This window comes from Cryptomeria japonica, chromosome 7 (assembly GCF_030272615.1).
Source record: "Cryptomeria japonica chromosome 7, Sugi_1.0, whole genome shotgun sequence".
NCBI classification, from domain to species: Eukaryota; Viridiplantae; Streptophyta; class Pinopsida; order Cupressales; family Cupressaceae; genus Cryptomeria; species Cryptomeria japonica.
The window spans coordinates 37,604,303-37,622,725 of NC_081411.1; the positions used below are offsets into that span (position 1 = coordinate 37,604,303).

The following is an 18,423-nucleotide window of genomic DNA, read 5'->3' on the forward strand; positions in this document are numbered from 1 at the left end:
ACCCCTCTGAGGCCTTGCAAAGGAGAAGAAAATGGAATTACCTAAGAAAGTTGGAGAGGGAGAGGAAAGAAGAGGACCCTGAATTCCAAGGATTGTGTGCTAATATCCACAATGACTTTGCTAGGATGTCTTGCAAGGTCAAATTTTTTGATAAATTGATTGAAGAGGAGTTGGCTCGAAAGTAGGCCAAACAACCTGGTGGAGAACAACCAAGTCCCAAGGTAATAACGAAGGTGGATAAGGAAAAGGCAAAGATTTCTTACTTTGTTTGCATTATTGTAGAAGAAATTTACACTAGTGTGTCACCATCCCCATGATGCTTTTAAAGAGGATGAAGCTACAAAAGTATTAGCAGATATGGATAGGGAAATCATCCCAAGTGTCATCCTTGAGTATGAGGTCACTGATGAGAGGGTAATTGCCTCTAAAATTTTCTTGTCCAATGACATTCTTTTTAATTTAGATGAATTCAAGTCTTTTTGGTTAAGAGAGAAGCTTAAAGATTTATCTGAAGAAGATATTAGAAATATTTATAAGACTAGAATTAAGTGCACTTCTGAAGAAGGAAGGGAGTTAGTTAAGAAGAGTGGCCTCCTCTTTGTACCAGGTTGGGACCTTGAGAAATTTTTTTGTTCTTAATCAGGTGATGAGATAGGTGGAGCCCATCTATGCACAAGAATTATGAGAGAATGGGTCTGGGGTTAACCCAAGCATAACAACCTTTTCTTTGTGGTATAAGGCTCCCAACATAGACAAGCCTATGGTTTTTTAGGGGGATGGAGCATAAGATGGGTGCAGTTGTGAGGATTCTTGTTGATACAACTACATCAAAGGTAACCATTGTGTCAATGCATGATGCACATTTTGTTAAGCTAGTCATAGAAGAGCAGGAAAAGAAACATGAGAAGCTCAGAGCCTTACATGTGGCTTTGAGTGTTGATCATAGGAGGCTCTTCAATGAGAATGTAAAGCTGAAGAATGATTTGGCCAAGTGTCACTTAGTATTTGTAGTGGGTCCCAAGCCTAGGGAGCTTGTAAAACTAAAAGAGGAATTACAAAAAGTAAAAGAAGAGGTTGAGAAGAATTATTTGGACATAAGGAAATAAAGTATGTTGCAAATTTGAAATAGGGTCCTAGACCACTTGGATGATGTCCACACCTCTTATTCTTAGGCGTCACAATTATGTGACTGGATTGATGACATTATTTCATATGTTCAACCAATTAGAAATACTTGTTTTCCCAAGGGTCAACAATTAAAAGAAATTCTTTTAGCAATAAAAAATGATAACAAGGAGCCCCAAAATTGTGGGTATCATTTGGAAAAATTATAATTTACTGATTAAAGGAATTCCCCACATGGAGGAGGAAAAGATGGCACTAACAGAGAAGATAGGATCATTAAGAGGCCTGCAAAAATGAGACATTCCTTCGATTTTGATAGATGAGGGGAAAATGAAAGATCTTGCCAGGTTGATGGAGGACTTCATAAAATCAGTTAATGAAGTCCTAGATGCATTAGCTAACGATCCTAACCAAGACATGACCTATCATATAATTATTGAAAAAATCATCGATGTTGATTCTCTCTACCAAACATTTGCATTGGAGACTGTAACCATGCCCTCTCCAAAAGTTAGAGAGACAATGAATAAATTGCAAGATCTTGGGTCCTTTGCATGGCCAATAGATGATGGAGATTTCTGGCATAAAAGGTATTTCTCCTTGGAGGAAGAGTAGCCCGAGGATGAGGAGTAGGTGAGATTGTATATAGTTTTGGTATCCTCCTCTTTGTTTTTCTCTTCACAGGTTGAGATTTTTGGTGAGGTGATGTAAATGCTCAAATGCTTCGTACCAATCAAGGTGCACCTATTTCAACTTCAAAGATCTTGATCAATATAAGTGTATAGCATATCATCTGACATATTTCATTTAAGGTACGGCTCTAGGCTCCACTTGACATCCTTGTAGATATCTACAATTAATGAGCTTTAAAGGTCTACTTGCAAGGAATATTTTGCGCTACTTGGTAGCATTTTGCAAAACGTAGCAGTTAGGATTTTGACAAGTGTCACAATCAACCTAAAGCTTGTTTTCCTCTATTAGTGTTATAAAAGGGAATTCGGGGCCATTGTGATAGGATTCAAATTCTGAAATTTGGCTGGATTATATTTAATAGGCCAAGAGGAGTATAGAGATTGTTGAATATTTCCTTTCTACAGATGTTGCCTTGAAATGGAAACTGATATTTTGATGATTAATGAAATGAGTATCATTCTCTAATTGTCGTATGTTTTCTATCCACATTTTGTATGAACTTTTGTATTAATGATATATAAGTTTTTCTTCCTCCAGTAGGAATGTGTAGTTTGAATGTGGGTCTCTCTCAAGGAGAGTTAAAATCTATTTTATGAACTACTGTGATATGTGTTCAACTGGAATTATTAGTTATTTTTTTATGGTTTTCTAAACGTATTATGCAAGTTACAATATGTTTAAATGTGCATTAAACGTGTTTCATAGCAAGAGCAGATATTTTGTAGGTTGGACTATGTTTACCCTAGTTAGGCATTGATCAAGTTTAAGTTCTTAGAACCATTCTTATTTCACCTTTTTATATTTCTGTAGTAGGAGTAGTTGTTAGATTATCTTAGGAAATCAATCTCAATGCATGTGTGAAAGAAAAAAATCAAGGTTGTAGTCAGAACAAAGGGTTTATCAGTCTTTCATTGGTATATTTTCATTGAGATATCTTCTTAATACAACATTGCCAGAACCATATTTTATCATAAAATCTCGAGACACTATTGAGGTCAACCTGCTTGGTCTTCCAGAGCAAAAAGTGCAAAAGATTGCAATCTCAGTAGTTGAATCTTGTTTGTTGGCCGAATCTAGCCTTTGACTTGTTGATAGGAGTGTGGCTAGATCCTTAGGGTTTAGGGATCTATTTATTTGGGAGCCAACATGGTGTATCTTGATAGTTCAATTGCCAATTTTGAAGATTTGGAGCCACTCTAATAAATTATAGAAAATCCTCTCCCTAGAATCAAATATGTCAGCTTGTGTGCAACTAACTAAGAATATTTATGCTCAAAATTCTATTCGCCTTCAATTTATAAAGGTATTGTTATTTTTGTTTCATCCTCTCCTCTTAGTTCTTCAAAAGCTATTGCGCAATTAGTTAGGCATTTAGAGTTTTTTTGTCCCCTCTTATGCTAAGGATTTAGATTTAAACGAATAGTTTTGGATTATTATACAAAGGATGATGAAATCTCTTTCCTAAGTTGGATTGTCTCCCTCAAGCCAAGCCTTTAAATGCAATATTGTGTAAGTTTGAAATAACCACTTGGTTGTCTTGTTGTCATGTTTCTTTCTTTGGTAAATTTTATGATTTTATTTTATATTTCTATTGTTCTTCTATTGTAGCATGGTTGGGGTCTTATAAAAAATTCACCTTTCTTTATTAAAAATAATAATTTCAACTTTAATAATAGATATTTAATATTAAAAAATAAATAAATAAATTAGTGAACATATAGTTTATCATATAAAAATAAGGATGCCAACAATATATAATTACATATATTTCAAAAATACAAAATACAATAATATATAAATTTTGAGGGGTTGAGTAATATGGTTTTCTATCTATAGGAGGGAGAGAATCATCTAAGTAATTTAACTACAAATATAGAATAGGTAGTCCCCCTCACATCTTTCCACTAGAATATGTTCAATCCTTTGAAAAGGATACTAGATATCATGCACATCTATAGTACAACTAAATTCAACAACCAAGTAAAATAATAATGTGTACACATCAGCCTTATGTAATCTATTATGGAATGTCCCATATCCCCTCTAGCTAACATGATATAGAACTAATATGGGCCTTGTGACAATGTAAATAACTAATTAATTAGTTAAATGCAAAGATAAAGTAAATGTAAATTATCCTTTAGTTACCAAACTCCCAACACATCCTACCTTGAGTTGACCATACTAGTTTGTACCATATTAGACAAATAACCATAAGAATAGATTGACATATAATCATTGAGTTCCAATCTGATGATATTCCTTACCATGATATGATCTCATCTACATTCAATACACAATACAAAGTATATAGATCTGTAAAGTGGAAAATCACGATCGAACCCTAAGTGTTCCCCCCACCACTCCAAGGAGAGAGAAAGGAGGTCACTAGGGTTGACGGTTTTCACTTAAGAGAGACTTTACATTCAAAAGAGGGGTTGAAACCCACAAGATCCAATCCCACACAATGCAAGATTGGATTCTAAATGAGTTTCAAGGGTTAAGACAGCAAGGCTACCCTCTTTTGTAAAGAATGTAGATAGAAGGATTGAGCTAAGAATGCATGTAAAGTGAGAAAGATTCGCTTATAAACAGAGATAGGAATATGGGATGAAGCTGCGGACCTGGAATTAGCAGTAAAATGTCGAGACGGAGCTGTCCTGCAAATTTGAGCGAAAGTTGACAGGACGATGGCGCCCGACGTGCACATGGTCCTCCGAAAAATCTGCGGAACGAAGGGGGATCTATTCGGCTCTGCACAAGGATTCCAGATCTTCAATTACAGCCGCGTACCTGCAACCTACACACATAAAAGCGAGGACGATTGGGGGGCTAGGGATTAGGGGTTTGCCCTTAGGTCAAACCCCAGTTTTGGAATTAACCAAGAAATGAGAAATGCTGTAAATGTAAATGATTGTAATGTAATAAGTACCAATACCTTGTTGTAAGAATGTTTGTATTCTTACATGCGAAGGTGTAGATGTTGTTGTATGTTGTATGTTGTATGTGGTATGTGATCTCCTTTTCAATGGTTGAATCCTTGTCTTGAATGCAACACTTAGCCTTGAATGGAGACTTAGAATGCTCAATTGCTTGAAGGAATGCTTGAATGCTTGAATGCTTGAATGTTTGAATATTGTTTCCACGTCTTGTACACATATGTCCTTCCTCCTCAAAATGGGAGAGGAAATGTAGTTTATATAATTGCCAATTAGGGTTGATAGACTGATTTTTCTGACCTTGGGCCGACATAGCAACCTTATTTTCCAATTTGCAAACTTAAAGACCCGAAGCCCCATAAGAGATCGGGCCCAAAATAGGGCCAGGGACCAGGGCGCTGGGCGCCATGGTCCTGGGGGATCAGGGCACTAGGCGCCATGGTCCTAAAGGACCAGGGCGCTGGGCGCCATGGTCCTGAAGGACCAGGGTGCTGGGCGCCATGGTCCCACCTCCCGGGACAGCAGGGTGCAAGGAGGATCAGGCCAAGGTGCTGAAAAATGCAGTTTTTGATGTCGTGAACAAGTTTCAGGGTCTCCATTCAGGTTTAGTGTTGCGTCACCATCCTGAAGACCCAAATGCAGTCGAAATTGCAAGTGTCGCAATTTTAGGACGTTACAAGATCAACAATTGCTTTCCGTTCACCTAATATCTCTTACTTTTAACTTGATTATATTACAAAATATATATAATAAATATTATTTTCTAGTCTTCCAATATCCCCTATCCTTGAGTTTATTATATCTCTGATATAATAATATAATCATAAACAATAAATGTGAAAATTATCAAATAATAATATTGTAGCATCATAAAATTGTGATCCTTGCAATTTTGACTGCGTTTAAGGTCCTCACCCTAGTGATTGCATCTCCCTACTCAATTAGGACCCCTTTGTGCATCATCAATCCAAATCCCCTATTGTTTTAGTCCTTACGTCACCTTGTGACCCTGTCCGAGCCCCAAAATAGGGTAGGGAAAGGGCATGGTGCCCTTGTCCCCCTTAGGATAGGGGTGTGGCACCCTGGTCCCCCTTGGACAAGGGCGTGGCACTCCTATCCTCCCTCTTTGGGTGGCCCTCAAATGGGTCCATCTAACCCTTGGACCTAACTTTCTCTTTGGGACTTAAAATTCTCCTATGATGGCCTTTAGTGAGATGAGAATGATTTGTCCCAGGCATGTATAAAAGGAGACTTAATTCCCTTATTTAGGATATAGAAGAAGATAAACAAAATTCATGAGGAGGTCTTCATTATTGTTGTCATCCATTCAAGTGTTCATGTCTTCAAACATTCATCAAGTCTTCTGCATTCATCCATTGGAGCAACCTTATAATTTATTCATTTGTAAGCATGTGTGTGTGTTAGGGTTTTGTCATGTTACATGTCATTTCATGCAACACTTGTGGTTATGTCGAAGAAGCAACCATCATCAACAAATTGCAGATCTACAAGGTATACATTTCTATTATTCACATTTAAGTATTTGCAATTACTTTCTTTCAAGGTTGATTCCTCAACTGGGGTTTTACTAAGGCAAACCCCTATCCACATCCCTTCTTCCCTTCTTTTATCTACGCAAGTTGTAAGTGCAAGGCTATAATTGTAGATTTAGGCTTCATTTGCAGAGACAGATAAACCCTTTTCGGCATACGGATTTTTTGGAGGACCAGGTGCAACTTCAACCCGGTCTCTATGACTTTCCTCCAAATTTATAGGGCAGATCTGTATCAGTCTAAATATCTTAGATCCAAAGTTAAAACGTGATCCAGAATTTGTAGCTCTTTATGTCACCCATTTTATCTTCATTTTTTGCATAATCAACAAGTTAACAAGTCAATATATCTATATATAAAAAGGGGTCAATCACATTCGAACCCTTGCAATCCATTAGGCATTGACATCCTTACTTCTTTTGGATTTGGATATAGTGGATTCAACCCCTCTTTTGAATGTAAAGTATCTCCCAACTGAAAATCATCCTAGTGGTTTCCTTTCTCTCTTATAGGTGGGGAACTACTAGAATCCAATTTTCTAGTTTACAAATATAATGCAATATTATATAAGCATTGACTAGCATAATTAACAAGCATTTCAATATTAATGAATTTTATGGACCACGAGAGTATAAATTTAACATCACAATCCATTCAATAAATAAGGACGAGTGCAATTATATTGACTTGCATGTCATACACAATATAACTTCGAGGATATCTTCACCAAATGTAAAGCTTGCATTATTCGTTCTTATTTATGAAATTGAAAAAGCGGCATAAGATGATTACACATTATGATAGTATTAACTACATAATACTCCTTGATTCAAGGGTTGACTTAAGAATTATTCAGTTCGACTGATAAGTGGAAGAAACGTCTCTCTCACTCAAGTGTTATTGTAGGATAACATTTTTTTTCTGAGAGATTCCCCATTAGTACTTTCCAAACACAGCACTTTCATCAAGTACAACTGTTATCCCCCCGTCAACCACCATGTTGTGACCACTTACATATTTGGAATCCTCACTGGCCAGATACAAAGCAGCCCTTGCAATATCCTCTGGTTTAAGACTGGCTTGCTTTAACGGGGCCTCGAGCTGAATGGCGGCCTCCACCGTGGCCTTTGCCTCTGCTGAAGGGGCCACTCCCATAAAATTCATTACCAGATTTGTGGGAATTGCACCTGGAGAAATACAATTCACTCGTATTCCACATTTTCCCAGCTCTGCTGCACCGTTCTTAGTCAGCCCAATAACGGCATGTTTGGAGGCAGCGTAGGAGTAAGGAGTAAATCCTCCTGCTATTCCTGCAATACTAGCCGTAGAGATAATACTGCCTTTTCTATTGGGGATCATAACGCGGGCTGCGTGCTTAATGCCGTGCATTACTCCTTTTACATTGATATTCATCACTCGCTCAAAATCCACCATATCATTTTCTGCCACGCTTAGTTTTAGGTTGTCGACAACTCCTGCGTTATTATACATAATGTCCAATTTTCCGTGTTTTTCCAAGGCCAAATCCACGGCTGCGCTTACATCTTGCTCCTTGCTCACATCACAGTGGATATATGTTGCCCAGGGAGAAAGTGATTGGGCCACTTTCATACCAGCGTCGTCTGCAATGTCTGCAATGATGACTTTGGCTCCATGATTTGCAAATAGCCGAACAGTGGCCTCTCCAATGCCTGCGGATCCGCCTGTGATTATTGCAACTTTGCCTTGCAATCTGCATCAAACAAATACATTTTCGTTAAAGATGTTATCATCGAACAAAAAAACCCAGTTCAACAAAGCTCTGTCTCTGTCTCTATGTGCTTATGATGTAAAGAAGACTTAGTATACACTGACACAGAGCCGTTTATGAGTGTAAAATCAACCTACATATTACTCAATTAACAAGTAGACTTCCAGAAAAGAACAATTTCATTTCAGATAATTTTACAAGACTGAAGAATGTTTAAGATAATACAAAACCTTCTCCAGAGAGCAGCTGCAACATCTCCCTTAGACATGTTTTGAAGCTACAGAATACCCTTGAATGATTAGCTTTCGAAGAACCGGCTTTATAGCAGACTTCTGTGGAATATCTGTTTTATTTTGGTTTTTTCCCTTTTTCCCAATTTTAATGCATTGGAATTCAATTTATATTATCTATATTAGTTTATATGCAATTATCATCTGTACCCATGTTAACCAGTGCAACATACCAGCTGTTCACATGTTCTCTCTTTTCAAAAAAGTCAACAAAGTTTAAAAATTATATTTAATAATAAAAATGTAAATTGCAACTAATCATATCCATCTCACATATTTTGTTATCTAAAATCTGGTAGAAGAGAAACAAAATCTTTTTAGTTGCATACGTAAAGGAGCTCCCAGAATTTTTTATAGAGAAAAGTGGTCGATTTAAATAAAAAGAAATCACAGGAAAGGGAAGGCGAAATAAAAGTTCTCAGGTCGCGTAAGGAAAAAGAAGAGAATGCAATCAAATCATAGAAGTGGAAAAGATATCATGGCTAGAAACCCACAGCAATAAGAATAAGGAAATATGCAGCTAAGCATTAGAGAGATTGCAAATTTTAAAGAACAAAGACCACCTAGGAGATCAACAGTTCTATTGAGGCCACAAGTGCGCAGTCATAATTAGAAAATATTAATTGCGTGGGGTGCGTCACCATTTTTGTCAAGGATTCCAAGATTGAATTAACTTGTCGTAAACATCTTATAACTTTCCAGTTGCTAGATGGATTCCAATTGCTAGATGCAGTCAAATGTAGTCTAATTATCATGTGGTAGTTTGGAATTAAATCAAGGGATTTACAAAAGATTCATTTCATAAAATGAAAATTCATGGAGGTCTAGAATTGCGAGCATAGTAGTCTAGCAATGACACAAAGTCTGCAAGCCAACAACACAATGAAGCCCTTCATGAAGTATTTTTTGCCACCCAATATGGGGGCATGTGTCTATAGGTTGAAACCAAGGACTCAAGGTTATCCATTTCGCCAAATTCGCTCGGGGCATGATCCCAGCCTCATCCCTTATGATGTTGAAGCCTTTGCACCCGACAAGACTTGTCTGATTTGGAGCCATTCAACTTCACTAGTAGACCAAGAGCTCATTGACACTAATTACAAGTTTAAGGTATAGTGTTGAATTGATTTTTTTGGTGGTCGTATACACAAATATTTTGTTAAGAAATAAAATCAATCTTTGTATGCAATTGCATTTTTGAAAAAAGAGGTCACAATAATCCTTCTAAAATCACAATAGATAAGTAAATCATCACAAAGGATGAGGAAAATGATCCTCAAGGATCACAGATTTTGAAGAGCTTAAAGATCACAAGAAAATAGACAGTTTGAGAATAAATCTGAATGCAAATAAAGACAAGTCAAAAGAGGTTGTAGCTTTAGAAGAAAACTTATTGGTGGCTATTATTAGCACTTGATCAAAGAACAAAGCTTATTATAATTTTTCATCAAGTGTTTGCAAAATTTGATAAAGTTTGTAGTATTTGTTAAATCTTACATTTGTTGCTCATTTCAAATCATATAACAGTGAAGGTATGCAAAGACATCGAAATCAATTATCATCAAGTATTATATAGTTGGTTTCTATTTAATTATTTAAGGAAACTATTTGTTCCAATGGAAGAGAGAGGTAGATGAGGGAAAAAATAAATTGAAAATTTAATGTGTGAAACAAAATAGTTTGAATTAAAATTTGGAGAAAATTAAAAAGAAAAAAGTAATTAAAAAAGAAAAATACCTCACAAAAGAATAAAATATTAAAATCAAAATAAGAGAATGATTTGGTAAACCAATTGCTTGAAGCGTGTCAATAAGAAATTACTGCCTAAACTCTAAAACCATTTGCATTTGCTTAACTTTGGCATTTCTAAGGCCTTTGTTAAGGCTTATACCTTAGAGGTTGATATTCTATTAGGTTTGCTTCATATAATAGATTTATTAGATTATTTTCTTTTTCAATTTTGATATTTTTTCCTTTCAATTGAAATATTTATCTTTTCCAATACTTTAATTTAACTTTTCATTTTTTTTAATTCTTTTTTCATTATACATTTTCACATATTCAATTTTTTTTCTCTATTTTCTACTTACCTTTCCCATTGGAACAAATAGTTGAATTGTTATAAAATTAGAAAAGAACTCAATATGTAGTAATGACAATTGTTTTCAATGCCTTCATACAACTTCACTCTTCCATAATTTGAAATGATTTACCACTAACATCATACCTTTTCAAGGGTAAGCTTCAAAAAAGACTACAACCTTCATCAAATGTTATAAACATTTTATTAAAATTATGATCACCTTTGTTCTTCAATCAAGTGCCAATAATAGTCATATATAGGCTTTCTTTGAAAGCTACAATCTCTTCCCACTTGTATTTCTTCACATGCATTTTTTCTTATCAAAATGATATTTATCTTGCAATCATTAAGATCTTGAAAAAAAATTATCCTTGGCAATCATTTTCCTTGTCCTTATTCAACTAGCTTATCTCTTATGGTTTAAAATTATTATGACTCCATCTTTTAAAAAGTAAACTAAAATAAGAAAGATAATGATTTGACTGCATTCTCTTCTTTCAACTTAAACAACCTAAGAATTTTGAAGATAATCATTTGACACTTGAAGTGTTGGAATATAATAAAAATATATATAATATAGTAATGGGAAAATCAATAAAAGGAAAAATACTTACATGCATAATTGTAGCTTGTTCATTTTGACCTCAAATTTGACCCTACCAGCTATCAATATGGTTTGTTACATTAGCTACTTGCATACTTTAGAGATATGACATGTTGTAGTTGATTGATTGACACTATTTAAAATGAGTAAACTTATTTGTAAGTGTATACGGTAAAAATGGATGACAACAACAATATTGAAAGACTAAATGAATTCAACCACCAAACCCTAGCCTAACAACAACAAAGATCCACCATAACATATGAAGATTACCTAAGACAATGCAAATCAAATGAAATCACAAAGATTATACCATCACATGTCCAATAGGGTTTGAATCTCCATTCTTCCTATCTCCATTGATATTGCTTGATATATTTGCTCTCAGATTTTATATGTGCACAAGAGCTCAACAAAGAATAGAAATATGGTTGCAAGTAGGATCACATATGAAAGTTCAAGAACGTAGTCAGGGCTGAATGCATAGTGAGGGTTTGATAATGAAGGAAGAAACTCCTTATATAGAAGACACTATAAGAAATGGAGGGATAAGATTGAGAGGTGTAAAAAGAGGTCAGCTATGATTAGAGGGTAGGTAAAAGAAATAATAAAATAATGAGAGGGTAGGTAGTGTAGGAATTAAGAGATAAATGACATGTGTCATGAGTAGAAAAGGCTAATGAATTAATTAATTAAATAAAGATTTATTTAATTAATAGAGGAAGTGGGATCAATTAAATAAATAAGATATTTATTTAATTTAAGAGAAAATGATAATTTAAATAAATAAATGAATTTATTTAAATGAGAAATAAGGCTAGAAGAGGATAAATGAATTAATTAAATAAATAAAATAAATAAAGATATTTATTTAATTAGACATGACAATTTTAGGTGTCTACATTTTGCCCCTCTTTGAGACAATGCAACTTTTCACGTTGTTTCAAAGAAGATAATATGAACTGATACAAAGTTGTCCCAAGATGGGAATGATATGCCCCCTTGAGAGATTGGATGAAAATGTCTGAAAAGATCACAGACAATCTCTCGATAAGAAAGGAAGGCTAGAATGGACTGACTGGATAGAGTGACAGAGTCACGGGATAAAGAAGACTGCCTCAGGAAATGAGGGCTAGGGCAGTCTATAAAATAGACCATGAGAGGAAAACATCCTCATTGTCATCCACACATCCAAGAGATCAGATTACAGAGAGAGAATAGAGCAATAGCAGTCAGTAGCGATGGCATTGGTGCATAGATTCGATCGCATTCACGGATTTCAGAGGCCAACAGATGCAGGACAGCTGGTGAGTACCACAAAACCTCTTTGTACTTTGTCGCATTAATTCTTGTCATAAATGCATGCTAGGTAGTGCAATAAATGTGCTTTAGGATAATGTCAAAAATATGTAGGCGTGTTTGCATTGGTGCCAGGCACGTCTAGGTTGGCTAGGCGCGTCTGCGTTGGTGCCAGGTGCATCTATGCTGGGAAAAACGATTGTGCCAAATGTGAGCATGTCTACGTTGTGCAGGCATGTTTGTGAAATGCGGGCATGTCTGTGTAGGATAGGTGCGTCTGTGCAGAATAGAGGCACGTCTATGTATTTCAGGCGCATCTGTGCATAGTAGGTGTGTTTGTGTAGTCTGTAAGCGCGTTTATGTCATGAAGGCACGTTTATGTCTTCAAGGTCAAATAAGTAGTTCTGTGATGAACATACACTGTCGATTGGATAAGCTGCTGAAAGGATACACTCAAGTAGGTTCTCTAGGGAAGACTAGGATAGCAGATAGGGCTATGATTGAAAATTTTGTGATAGAAAGTATGTTGCCAATTAGAAAACTACTCAAGAGGATATACTCAAGCATAGCCCTAGGATAAGATAGATTGAGGCACTTTGTGATGAACAGGGAGTAACAAGACATAGTACTTTGTGATGAACAAGGAGTACCAATAGGAGCAACACTTTGTGATGAACAGGGAGTGCAAAATACGTAGTAGTTTGTGATGAACAGGGAGTACCACTAGGAGCAGAAGCAACACTTTGTGATGAACAGTGAGTGTCACTGGGATAGATAAAAAGACTTTGTGATGAACAGTGAGTGTCACTGGGATAGATAGCAAGACTTTGTGATGAACAGTGAGTGTCACTTTGACTGACATGATTGATTTGCTTGACTGCGGGAGTATTTGCCTATGCTAGAGTCATAGGAGAGATCCCCATCGAATCAAAGGTTACGACCAGAGCTAACATTCGAGGATAGGGCTGCTATTGAGGTTATGGGTCTTAGATATATTATGTATGTGCCTAAGTTTCAAGCGAACATGGGGTTGTTGATTTCTTTAGCTGAGAGATGACACTCTGAGACATGCACATTCCATTTGTCGATGGGTGAGATGACAGTCACCTTAGAGGATGTATACAGGATACTGAGGATACCGATCGATGGGGAGCTGATACCCTACGATCGAGATGGAGACAGGGAGGCATTGAGATGAGTGTTCCAGGATTCAGGACTGGAGATGAGGGCTGGACATGTGGCATGGGACACAATGACAGTGACAGGATTAGCACTACCAGCAATGTTAGGAGGAGTGATCAGTGGGTTCTTGTGTTCGGATAGGGCGACACAAGGATTAGCTGTGGGCTAGGGGAGCACCTTGGAGACACTGGTTACATAGCATACCAGATATGCCTGGGTACCGTGCATGTTGACACACTTATACTATGAGCTTCATCAATTTGTTTATCGTGGATCTGTAGGATTGGGCTGCGAAGTTACATTGTTGTAGGTTTGGGCATATGAGCATCTACCAGTCACACGACCGATACATTTCAGAGGCAGGGGTCATGAACGCAGTTTTATTTATTTATATGATATGATTACCTCATAGCCATGGATTGGCAAGTTGGAGCACTGGCATCGAGTGATCAATGAGATTGACACTATGATATGGAGGCTATACCGCGAGTGTGAGTAGTGGGAGGATGACGTAGTGGATCTTACATACACATTCAGGAGCAGATATCTGATTGGGCGGATGCCCTATGTACTGGAGAGGCAGTTAGTGGAGAGGGTATGCAGGTAGTTTGGCAGGATCCAGCGGATGCTATGGGGTTCTGGTATGTATGCGCGGACAGTATGAGATCAGACACACTTTGGGCCATTGTTAGCATATGATCGGGCCGTGATGTAGCTGGTAGAGATGGTACCCATGCCATGGGATATGTGGCCTGAGATTGAGGATGCAGGGATGGATGCAAAGTATACTGCATATTCGGTAGAGCATCCATTTCCATGCCTGACAGATCTAGGTGAGCAGATAGATGGAGATGGTGGAGGGAATGAGGATGATGATGGAGATGGTGGGGGTAGAGGCTGATAGAGGAGGCGAGGTGCAGTTGGAGAGAGGAGGGTGGCTCCATGAAGAGAGGGTGAGGAGGAGAGACAGGCTCGGGTGATGAGGGGTCACGGTGGATTGCCATTACAGGTGCTAGTAGCACAGGGTCCTAGATAGGTGCAGGGACAGGAACATAGGCAGGTACAGGTATAGGCAGAGGCACAGGCACAGACACAACCACCAGTACAGGGGGAGTCACAGGCACAGGGGGTCGAGGAGAAGGAGGAGGATGAGCTATTAGAGCCGAGGGAGATCTGCCAGGGATAGGTAGATCAGATCTAGGATCTGGAGAGGAAGACAACTAGGCTCAAGAGATAGATGAGGGATACTGAGCAGGAGCAGGATCAAGCCATTCAGCGCTACACTAAGGCTGAGACAACACTGAAGGCTAGGAGGCAAGCGACAGAGGACACAGGGGTTGGATACGCCAATGTTCAATGGGCAAGGGAGGAGATAGGTTATTAGTGAAACCTATACTATGGGGAAATGCCACCAGAGCAACGGGTGAGGAGCTTCTGCAGACCATCATGGACAGCGATGGCTACTGGAGGGAGGTAGAGGAGACAAGCATCCAGCAGTGTAGTTATGGGTCCTCCACCACCACTAGATAGAGGGGACAAGAGAGATGATCCTGGAGCGGGTCCTTCTAGGGCTCAGATTCCATTGAGGCCAAGTGGCTCTGAGGGAGGGAGTTCATCATGGCTTTAGAGGGCTCCATATGTATCAGTTTTGTACCATTTTGTATGATGATGTAGATACCTTCGGGTGATTGTAGCCATATGATTTTGACATCATTGTATCATGACACTTTCGATTATATATATATATGAGATGATTCATCTTTGTGGCAGCTATATGTGTGTGTACCTATGTGATGCTTTTATATGTTTTATGTGATGCTTATGATATGGATGCAAATATGTATATGATGAAATGCAAATGAATATGATAATGCAAATGATTATTTACATGATGAAAATGTAAAATGTGCTATCATGTGTTGTGTGCAGGATGTGATGCAATTGTAATTGTGATATCTATATGTATGGAGATGATGAGATATGCTAACCTATGATGATGCGAGTGCAACTACATGAAATGCAAATATTTTTGGTGTGTCATTGTACTCAATCATGTGATAATGGGCTACACAGACTTGGGAAGGATGATGAAAATCAATCAAGAATGGGGGATGAAAGATAGAAGATATGAAAGTGAAAGAGCCTCTTGTGCATTATCATCATTTAGCTTTATTATGGCAAAATAGGTTATGACAATCTAGGCATATGTTCGACCTAGAAAGTCATTGTACCTGTCTACATGGAGATAAGATAGTCTCAAACAAGGAATGCCCCAGTTCATACTAGACTCACAGTGTCCTCATATCCTTGGAAAAGTCATAGCATTACTAAGAGAAAATCCATAGACAGCAAACAAAAATAGGTGACAATACCCCATCCTCGCCTTTCTAGTCAAAGATATCCTGGAGATAAAATCACTAGTCAGAGACATCCTAGAAAATCTAAAAGACATGTCACCAAAAGATAAAATAAAAAATTAAACCAAGAGTCGACACCAACATCCATTGTAGTCCTCAAGTTTAGTGTGTCTTGTCACTTGTATAAGTCTATTTGATTATGGTCACAATGTTTACTTTCACAAAGGGGATAGATAGTACCGAACCATAATGTTGTCTGAGTTTGTTGAAAAATTTGATTTGTTGAAGCCCATTGTTACTGTTGTGTCTCATCTGAAACTGACTGAATCCATGAAACTGACACTTTATTGCAGAGAAAGAGAAACTTTATTATGGATCTATGATGCAAATGCTGCTTTATTGTGGATTGTGCGTGGATAGACTGAAGAAAAGTGAAAGAAATTGTACTCCTCAAAATATGTGATGCTCTCAGTTCCACACCCATCACTGGATGTAGGATTTGCCTTAGCCACAGATAGGAGCTGATTTATTATGGATGGAAAGAGGGGAAAAGGGAGGTTTATTATGAAATGAATAGGATGTGAGTGTGTGCAAAGTGAAGGATGAAAATGAATCCTGAAGGAGGGAGGAGCAATGTCTCTACACATGGCACTTGTGACCCAGTTTTCACCATGGTACTTGCCCAGGGCACCACCGAAGTGGTTTTCACCTTTGGATGAAATGTTTTTCTTTATGTTTTTTGGATTTTTCAATTTTTTTGTGTCACAAGGCACCTGTTTGCCAAGTTTTCACCAAGTAACGATTTTTGTTATGTTTATGTTTTTTTTGTATTTTTGAATGTGTTTTGATTTTTTTGTATTTTTGAATTAGGATACTCTAAATATCTATGTGTAAAACCTGCGAAGGTGCATGTTGTTGATAGGATCCTCCAAAGGTTCCCCATTTGAAGTTGAGAGCTGATATGCACCGGATCCATAGGTTGTTGTAATGATGTAACGACCAAGCTAGTTTGGTTTGAACTTTCCCTTCTTCTCTCTATCTTGCTGATTCTTAGGATTTTCCTTGAGAACTAAGTCACCCACCTCAAATGTACGAGGCTTGACTTTATGATTGTAGTTGCATTGTTCTTTGACTAGATGATGTGTAGCTCGAGTGACTATCCTCCTTGATGAAGGAATTGAGATAGAATTACTAGTGTGTGGACTACACAGTCCCATATGCGTGTCACCTAAAGAAGTTTGGGCATCCCTAATAACAAAGTCCCTTGAGGAAGCTCCATTAAAGGTCCATCATGTGTCACCAGAAGGGAATGGATGTGTGGAACAAGTGGATGAGTGATGAAAGCTTATGATTGTGAAAATAAGTGAAAGTAGGATAGCATGATGGAGACTTAGGATCAACAAGTATTCTTTTTCACTTGAAATTTTAGAATTTTTGCCCCTAGTTATTTTGGTATTAGGGGAGATCATCTCTTGTTCTTTTTCTTTCATAGGATTTTTATCCTTGACTTTGATTTTTGCAGAGTCCAATAGCTTTTGATTTTGATTTGGACTAAAGGACTTTTCTTTATTTTGAACTTTTAGATTTTTCTTTTCATGGCTTGATTTTTCATACCCAATGAGTAAGGGGTTTTGTAATTCTTGTTGATCCAAGTTTGGGAGATGAGTGAAAATGGAATGAGTGGATGATATGGTAAGGCTATGTGAGTTCTCAAGAGGGTTGGCGATACACTCAATAGATTCTTTGCTAGAACCACTCTTAGGACTATTGATATCAAGAGTTGCTTGCACCACTAGAGGAGATTTGCATTCAGACTTAGTAGCCACAACACTAGGTGGTTCACACCTAATTCCTGGGTATTGCAAGTTGTTTGTAGGTTGTTCTTGTTGACTAAATACTTTAGGAGATAGAGCGAGTTGATCAACATGAAAGATATACTCACCACATCCAAGGTCTTTAATCTTGAACTTTTCTTTGATCTCTGCTTGTTTTGATGTAGAAGCTTTCAAGGATTCTGGATCCACATATGCTGAAGATGGAATAGCCTTTCGATTGACTGTATTGTTATTTTTGATGTAGGTCACAGATTGTTGCAATACATGAATGGATTTGGGTCAGCTTTGACGGTCACTTCAACTCCATTATGTGGAAACTTGATACATTGATGATATGTAGATGGGACTGCGCTCATCTCATGAATCCATGGACATCCCAAGAATATATTGTATGTGAGATCTAGGTCTAGGAATTTACAAACCACATCCTTTGTAACTGGTCCAACTCTGAGAGGCAAGGTGACCTTGCCTTTGGATGAACGCTCCTCATCATCATATGCCTTGATGGTAATTTTGTTTGTAGAATTCACAGCTTTATAAGAATATCCAAATTATTTAATAGTGCTCAAAGTACAAATGTTTGGACCTTCTCCTCCATCCATCAGGACTCGTTTTATTTGATGTTTGTGTATGAAGGCTTCAATTTGTTGTGGTGCATTTGTAAGAAAGTTAAGTAGCGGAAACAACTTCCTACACTAACCTTGAGAGGAGGG

General features: G+C 37.5%; 1 protein-coding gene across 1 annotated transcript; it reads right to left on the reverse strand.

Annotated features, from left to right (window-relative positions):
• Positions 1–7,116: 7,116 nt before the first annotated feature.
• LOC131056204 (borneol dehydrogenase, mitochondrial-like) lies at positions 7,117–8,336 on the reverse strand. The gene is made up of 2 exons (XM_057990547.2): positions 8,291–8,336; positions 7,117–8,042 (listed from the first exon to the last, which is right to left on the reverse strand). The coding sequence occupies exons 1-2, from the start codon at positions 8,326–8,328 to the stop codon at positions 7,247–7,249; spliced, it is 834 nt and encodes a 277-aa protein (XP_057846530.1). The 5' UTR covers positions 8,329–8,336; the 3' UTR covers positions 7,117–7,246.
• Positions 8,337–18,423: the final 10,087 nt, after the last annotated feature.